The sequence below is a fragment of the Squalius cephalus genome (assembly GCF_949319135.1).
Source record: "Squalius cephalus genome assembly, chromosome: 2".
NCBI lineage: Eukaryota > Metazoa > Chordata > Actinopteri > Cypriniformes > Leuciscidae > Squalius > Squalius cephalus.
Window position 1 is genome coordinate 10420918 of NC_137123.1, and position 8015 is coordinate 10428932.

The 8015-nt window shown below is 36.2% G+C and overlaps 1 protein-coding gene across 1 annotated transcript; it reads left to right on the forward strand.

Annotated features, from left to right (window-relative positions):
• Positions 1-248: 248 nt before the first annotated feature.
• LOC307152539 (cadherin-5-like) lies at positions 249-4919 on the forward strand. Its single transcript, XM_079861299.1, has 11 exons — positions 249-337; positions 451-519; positions 783-946; positions 1044-1085; positions 1198-1287; positions 1378-1467; positions 1762-1866; positions 4202-4300; positions 4386-4482; positions 4607-4722; positions 4831-4919. Exons 1-11 carry the CDS (start codon positions 262-264, stop codon positions 4891-4893), a joined length of 1011 nt encoding a protein of 336 aa, XP_079717425.1. The 5' UTR covers positions 249-261; the 3' UTR covers positions 4894-4919.
• The last annotated feature ends 3096 nt before the right edge of the window (positions 4920-8015 follow it).

Sequence of the window (8015 nt, forward strand, 5' to 3'; positions counted from 1 at the left end):
GTAACAGAACAAGATTAAGTAGGTCAGTTACAAAGGTTTAAAATGTCAGATATCCATAAATGAACTCGTAATCTGATACTCTTTCCAGACACTCTGTCCCATTTGCTGTCAATCTTGCATTATCGGCCTCTATGAAGCACCTTTGATACGTGCTTACAGCAGAGGCCATAACTGTTTATGGTATACAATAAATAACAGAGAATAAATACTCATTCTCTTCATTGCCAGGCTTCAAAATACAAGCTGCACCGTCAGTGAATTATGGAAAAGATGGCCTTATTCTCTGTTTTAATTATTTTAGCTTGTCTGCATGTCCACAGTGTTAGGAGCGCTATTGGTAAGTCAAATTTATTCTATCTATCTATCTATCTATCTATCTATCTATCTATCTATCTATCTATCTATTACATGTAATCATTTAATCCTGAAACTAATGGCTTGTTGTTCAAGGTTCCACAGAGATAAACTGTGAACGTGGAAGTAATATCGTTGTAGGATTGATCTCGGAGGGATATGAAGGTGAGATATGCCCACATTTATAATATAATATAATACAACATCATATAATATAATTATTTGTTTTTAATTACAATAATTCATATAAAAAATATGTTTTATTAATTTTAATTTGTTGTAAATATTTAGATAAAGGACCTTAAATGGACCTTGGTAATTAAAGAGTATCACAAGTAATGCAAAATAATACCGGCATTATCGAGTATTTATGTTTTATATTGTGTGTTAGAAAATGTATTTAAATGTGTATTTGATCTGGTTTACAGGAGATGTAGAGATTATCACTAATATCGGACCCCATGATCGTCTGTATCTGGAGCCACATATGTCTTACAATGTTCTTACAATGTTAGAGCTGGTTTACTCTGAAGGGGACTCGAACGCTACTGTACGCACCATCAGACCACTGGATGCTGAAGAAATAAAGATGGTCTGTTCCACCCTCACTGATCCAGTGTCTAAAGATAGATATTATTGCATTTAATTTTATCATATAGTGTCTCTTGTTTATGTTTTGTTCTTTCTAGGATTACACATATTTGACTTATTATGTCACCTGCTTCAGAGGGGTATGTTTATTTAAACAATAACATCATAAAATAAATAAATAAGACAAAGTATTATAGAAATAAGGATTCAGCAAATAAACCTTTTCTATAAAGTCTTCATTTTCCATTTCAGGCGAAAAACGCCCGTATAGTAAATGTTTTGGATGTCAATGACAACCCTCCAATCTTCCAGAGCAAAACATACAACATCACACTGCCAAAGGTGTGTATAATGTCACATCTTTATACAGATGTAGTGTGTTTGGCCTCTGAAGGCCCTCACATCTCTAGTAAACCGTGTCTTTCATTCTAGTCGACGATTCAGGGTTCAGAAGTGCTCAAGGTGACGGCTATTGATAAAGATATTACGGAAGGAAACAATAGAGTTTCATATTCTATACTGGTGAGTCATGAACAATTTTTAAATATTTTATATACACAATAAGCTTCCACAAAACTGTTGAATGTGAAAGTCCTACATAGACTAAATGAGTGAAATGGCTTCCTACATTTGAATTGACAGTGTTCAAGCCCCAACTGTTGTACCTTACAGATGCTAGAGGGTTCTTGTGTTGGAAATTCTGCACTTTGATTATAAACAAAAAACCTAAAGTTTATTTTTACTAAAAAAATTCAGTTTGTCTATATGAATTTATGCATGTCCCATTTTAATTCCTTCCTTCTTCTCTGTTAACAGCCTCCGGTACCAGCTGTCTTCACAATTGTAGGGAACGGGGGCATCATATTGATCAAACATCTGAACTACAATGCTACACAGTATATCTTCACTGTGTTAGCCAGAGTAAATACAAACCCTCTGACATCCTACCAGTCCTAGATAGCAAAAATCATTGAGATAATGTTAAATCAATGTTAATGTCAACTTTAAATACATTGTGGGAAGTTGAAGCATGTCAACATTGTTAGTGTTAATTTGCTGACTCTTGATGTCTGTGTTTGTTTTAAGATTTTTTATTCTCCCACAATGCATTTAAAAATCTAAATTTTGGATTATCTGTGGCAAGAAAGTATTGTTGGCAAGTATAATATATTAATAACAAATAACCTCTTTTAATCAGGGATAAAATGAATGAACTACTCGACTTTATGATGCTACTTTATGATGAAGTTTGCGTTTTCAGGCACCCAAAACGTTATTGTTGTGTAAATGAGCGGCCAAAACACATAAAAGGTTTACGTTTTTTGGTTGAAAACAGTGTTGTGTTAACAGCCCCTAAAGGCATACACTGCGCTTTTCGTCCGATTTTGAGTCGAAATCTGACTCGTGCGACTCTTTTTCGGGTCGGGCCGATTTTCAGCTTTGTCATGCGCCGTTTGTTGTGCAGTGTTCGTGCAGTGTACAGGTGGAAACGAGAGGCGATTAACCTCTCCCGACCGGCTATCGGATGGTCGGATGAATTTCTGCCATGTTAGAAATTTTGGTCGCTCCTCGTGACTATATCGCACAGTTGAAGCAGAGCTACGAACCGATCGCCCTGAACTCAGTGTTTTTTCCCCTCACTGCGCCTGCGCGAAAACAGAAGTTTCATCCGCAGAAAAAAAAAAAAAAAAAAACGAAAAGAGGGAGATCTTTAAGTTCAAACTAGCTACAAACTATTGCTTACCTCCAGTTCGTGCTGCAAAATGGATCAACAATTACACATGTCTTCCAAGCCGCCTGTGATGTACACTTTGCCTCTTTTATTAATTTGTTAAACAATGTTTTTGAATAAAGCTGTTTTTAAAAATGAAAAATAAAAATAAAAAGCTTCTATATAATATTTTCTCATCCTCACAGTGCGTTGGTTATGTGGTGATGCGCTATAAAATTATTGCGTGGCAATTTAATTATAATAGCCTATCAAGTTAATAATAAATGTAGCCTAGGCCTTCCCTAATAATAATAATACAATAATACTAATAATAATTTAATACCTAAATTGGAAATGCTAAATCATCTTGATTTTGATAGCTGATGCTTGTTTCGACACTCTGGATACATGATATCGTCTGTAGGCGCAACCCGGCACGAGGGTTTATCGCTCTGATTTGCGCATATTTCACACGTATAGTGTGAGCAGTTAAAGGAGAACTCCGGTCAATTTTAACATTGAGCTCATTTTTTTGTACATTTGGAGTGCTGTCAATACAGAGAACAACGACAAAAATCGGTGTTGCCTACACCGAGTTATTCTATTTTTAAAATTTGCACCCTGTTGACTTCAATGGGGCAAGTACTAAGCCTGCTTTTAGCCTCTTAACATCCTTGATGTGTCATTACAAGTGCACAGAAAATGTGAGTGATTCCTTCAGAGTGAACACGAGTGAATCTGACTGCAGTAGATGTGAAAGAAATGTATAAAAATGATGTTATTTAAGCCAGCGCAAATACCTTTGTTTACATCCTGTTTTTCGGTTGAAGTCCAAAGTAGTCGATTGCCGAGTTCACGCGCGTGATCATAGGTATTAAACCTATGCGTTTGAACTTTCACATCTACTGCAGTCAGACTCACTCGTGTTCACTCAGAAGGAATCACTCACATTTTCTGTGCACTTGTAATGACACATCAAGGATGTTAAGAGGCTAAAAGCAGGTTTAGTACTTGCCCCATTGAAGTCAACAGGGTGCAAATTTTAAAAATAGAATAACTCGGTGTAGGCAACACCGATTTTTGTCGTTGTTCTCTGTATTGACAGCACTCCAAATGTACAAAAAAATGAGCTCAATGTTAAAATTGACCGGAGTTCTCCTTTAAGTCGCAGCTCGACGTTCGGACCGTACAGTGTGAGAACATAAATCCTGAGCTTTGGCTTTACATCGCATGCGATCTATTTGTTCAGAGTTCAGTATATGTACCTTGTTGAAATCTCACAGATGTTGCACAGTGTTAGTTGTAGTTCTTGTGTTTCTATTTCCTTCAGTGATTCTTCTTGTTAATAGCAGGTGTTCATCATTAACGCAAAATCATCACTTAATTATCTCATTAACTTTACCACTGCTTCAGTGTTACTTTAACACTCTGTAGAGTGGGACCATCTATATATTATTATTTTTATATCAAAAAAAGATTTGGTATATACAAAGTATCTATTTGTTTTACAAAATGAGTAATGTAAGTGAGTTTGTTTCCTTGCAGGATGCAGGAGGACTCAATGACACAGCAACTGTTACAATAACAATTGAACATTTTGCCTTTGATGTCTGCCTCTACAAGGCATTAATTGGGAAAAACCAGGTAAATGACGTCAGGACAAGATTGATGCTTTAAACGCATGTCTGAGCACACGCAGCCATAAAACCCTCTTTCTGTCCATGCACAGGTAGGACGCTTAAACATCACTCCTGAGGGCCTACACGCTCACACTCACGATGGACACACAAGCAGCAGCAAGCCTGAAGTTTACAGTATAACGTCAGGTACCCTCAACGACACACTTACATGACATACGTCCTAATCTAAACAATATATAATAATGAAATACACTCACAATCTGGTAAGTTTCTGATAATAACAAAGCATATATTGTCATTTTTGTTCCAGTCATTCCAAGTGAATTTCAGAACAACTTTAAAATGGAAAATCCAAAAAATGGCGTCATCTCTGTGACGACAGCTCTAGGCAGAGAGGGAATAGAGAAGATTGTTGTTTTCGTTCAGGTAGCAGAAGTCTTTAATAAAAAACATTAGGCCGATTGTATGAATCTGAAGGGATCTCAGTACTTTGTTTGTATATGCTTTTTAAAAAGTGTTTCCTTGTTAAAACAGGCAACTCTGCAGGATGATGCCAGTAAGACAGCTGATGCTGTGGTCCTCGTCACCATTGTGTGAAAGACAACCCGCCGGAATTTGACCAGGAGGGCTAAGATATTATATATATCTTATAATTAAGATATAATAGACAAATAAAATGTGTATGCATTTACCGATTACCACCATTTTTTGTATTTTTACATTTAGCATATTTGCATTTTTCAATGTCAAAAGTGTTGTAATTATCAGTTCATTTAATTTTGAAGCAGATTTCTATACATGACAGCATTAATTCAAGTTTTTTAATCCTTTAAGACATACTGTCGCTGTGTATAAATTAAATTAATTGTGCATCATAAAAGTATTTTGAGATTTGAGAAGTGAGTCTGCTTCTCCTGCTATGCATAAAAGCTTAAAGTTCAAATTAATGCACAACTCAGACAAACTATATGTCATGTGGAAAGAGAAAAAATGTCCAGGGTGCTCAAGGAGTTTTTTGAAGGTGCTCTTTGGGGTCGGGAATTCAATGAAATGTAATAGAAAGAAAACCAAGGCACTCTACTTTAGAAAAATAATAAAAAGCCTTTATTGGACTGGCTATTTCATAATAGAAAATTTAAAAGACATGGGAAAAAAAAAAAAAAAAAAAACCCACACGTAGCGGCACAATCAGCCTTCTTCAGGGTATGTTTTCCAATCAAACATTTTCCTCTTTTATAGATGCTAGAAACACCTGAATGACAAATTACATGCACATACAGATAAGGTCCACTAGGAGGTTACATAGCAAATTTAATCAAAGAAGAAGAAGAAGAAAAAAAAAAAAAGTTAAATACACATACATACATACACATATACACACATGTATATATACATACACGTACACATACATATACTAAAAAAAAAAAAAAAAACGTCTATACACAAAAGGCATATCACAAAAGAAATCTATTTCTTCATTCAAACCAGTGTATACTGTGGCCTGTAACACATAGAATGTTTCTCTCTGTAGAAGTAATTTTAATCGGTCACCACCCCGAATACTCTTTTTGATCATTTCTAAACCCTCAACCATTAGGCCTTCTGGATTACTATTGTGCACATTTAGAAATCTAGAAATAGAATCTAAAATAGCTTTTCTAGTGGCATTTTTATGCTCCGATGCTCTATCTTTGAGACATCTCTTGGTCCGGCCTACATAAAAGCGTCCACATTTGCATGATAACCTGTATACCACAAAAGTGGTGTTGCAATAAATGAATGTCTTTATGTTGTACCTCTTATCCGTCTTGAAATTACAGAATTCTTTGCATTCTTTAATACTAGAACAATGGTTACAAGACCCACATTTGTAAGTACCTTTTAATTGTCTGTTAAGCCAATTGGTCTGTTTTTTGGCAGGAAGATGACTAGATACTAGCCTATCTCGTAGAGTTGGAGCCCTCTTGAAACTATTTTTTGGAGATGCAGAAAACACTTCTCTAAGAACAGGATCACTCTTAATAAGATTCCAATTTGAGTGTATAATCCTTTTTATGGGATTGGCTAAAGAGCTATATTCTGTCACAAAATAGGCCTGATTCTGTGAACAGGATCGTTTTGTCTTCTTCTGGAATAGCTCTGGTCTAGAAATAGACTGGGCTTTCTTGTAAGCATTAGGTACAATTTCTGTGTGATAGCCCCTTTCTAAAAATCGGTTGGACAGGACTTTAGCTTGCACTTCATATTCATTATCGGTATCACAAATCCGTCTAAGACGTTTGAACTGGCCAAAAGGTATATTATTTTTTAGCCAATTTGGATGGAAACTATCTGATTTCAACATAGTGTTCCTATCTGTTGTTTTACGATATACAGTAGTATGGAGTTTCCCATCTTTGCCAATAGAAATGGTTAGATCTAAAAAGTTAATAGCCGTTTTGGAATGTTCCATGCACAATTTTATATTCCTATCATTATTGTTCAAGTGATCATAAAATTGTAACAGTTCATCATAAGAACCACCCCAAATCAGAAGAATATCATCAATGTACTTCCCCCACCATTTTATCTTGTCACTGTATCTGTTTAAATAGACACAATCCCTTTCCCACAAACCTAAAAAAAGGTTGGCATAGTTTTGGGCAAAACATCCACCCATCGCAGTGCCCCGAACCTGAATATACAATAGGTCTTGGAAAAGAAAAACATTATTTTTAAGTGTCCGTTCGGTGAGCTGAACGATGAACTCGGAGGGAGGCAAAGTAGGTCTATTCGTCAGGAAATGTTGTAAAGCTTTTAGTCCATCATTATGAGCAATATTTGTGTAAAGAGATTCCACATCCAATGTGACTAGGAAACAGTTGTCTGGAATTCTCATATCGCTTAAGACCTTCAACACATGAGTAGTATCCTGTATATAGGAAGGAAGTTGTTGAGCCAATGGCTTGATGTGAAAGTCTATAAATTGCGGAGCTGGCTCTGTGAGAGAACCATTGGACGATATGATGGGCCTGCCTGGAGGAGATTCGAGAGACTTGTGGACCTTTGGGAGCATATAGAAGGTGGGTATTCTAGGATGTTGACAAAGGAAGAAATCATGCTCCTGTTTTGAAATCCACCCAGTATCCCTCGCCGTGAGCAACAGAACTTTTAATTCATCGCTTATGTTGTCCATCGGATTGGACCGCAGCCGTTGATAATAGTCTTGATTGTTAAGTTGTCGTAAGGCTTCTTCAACATATTTATCTCTGTCCATTATTACAACTGCTCCTCCTTTATCAGCAGGTTTTATGATTATAGACTCATTCTTTGTTAAATGATCTATTGCAGATTTTTGGGATTTGGTCAAGTTTTCCCTACTTTTTTGATTTGATGATGAGAATAATCTTTCAATGTCATAATCCACCTTTTTTTGTAAAAGCAGTCAAAGTCACATTCGAAACAGGAGGCATGAAATAGGATTTTGGTCTAAAAGAAGATCTTTGTGCTGTGCAGTCATTTCTCTGATTATATTGATGATACCAAACTTTGAGGTGGAGGCTTCGGTAGAATCTAAATAGATCCACCTTGGTGTTAAACACATTAGTGTGGTAAGTGGGAGAAAAAGAAAGTCCTTTGGACAACACACTCACATGGTCAGGGGTAAGAGATGTTTTAGATAGGTTAATTACCGTCTGCTCTTGTTCCTGGTCTTGTTAGGTGCTCCTACACCTAGTGAG

Coding starts and splice junctions, on each gene's coding strand:
- LOC307152539 (XM_079861299.1), top strand. CDS start 262: ATGGAAAAGATGGCCTTATTCTCTGTTTTAATTATTTTAGCTTGTCTG. Junction 1,086..1,197: donor ATGTCACCTGCTTCAGAGGG/GTATGTTTATTT, acceptor TTTCCATTTCAG/GCGAAAAACGCCCGTATAGT. Junction 4,723..4,830: donor AGATTGTTGTTTTCGTTCAG/GTAGCAGAAGTC, acceptor TTGTTAAAACAG/GCAACTCTGCAGGATGATGC.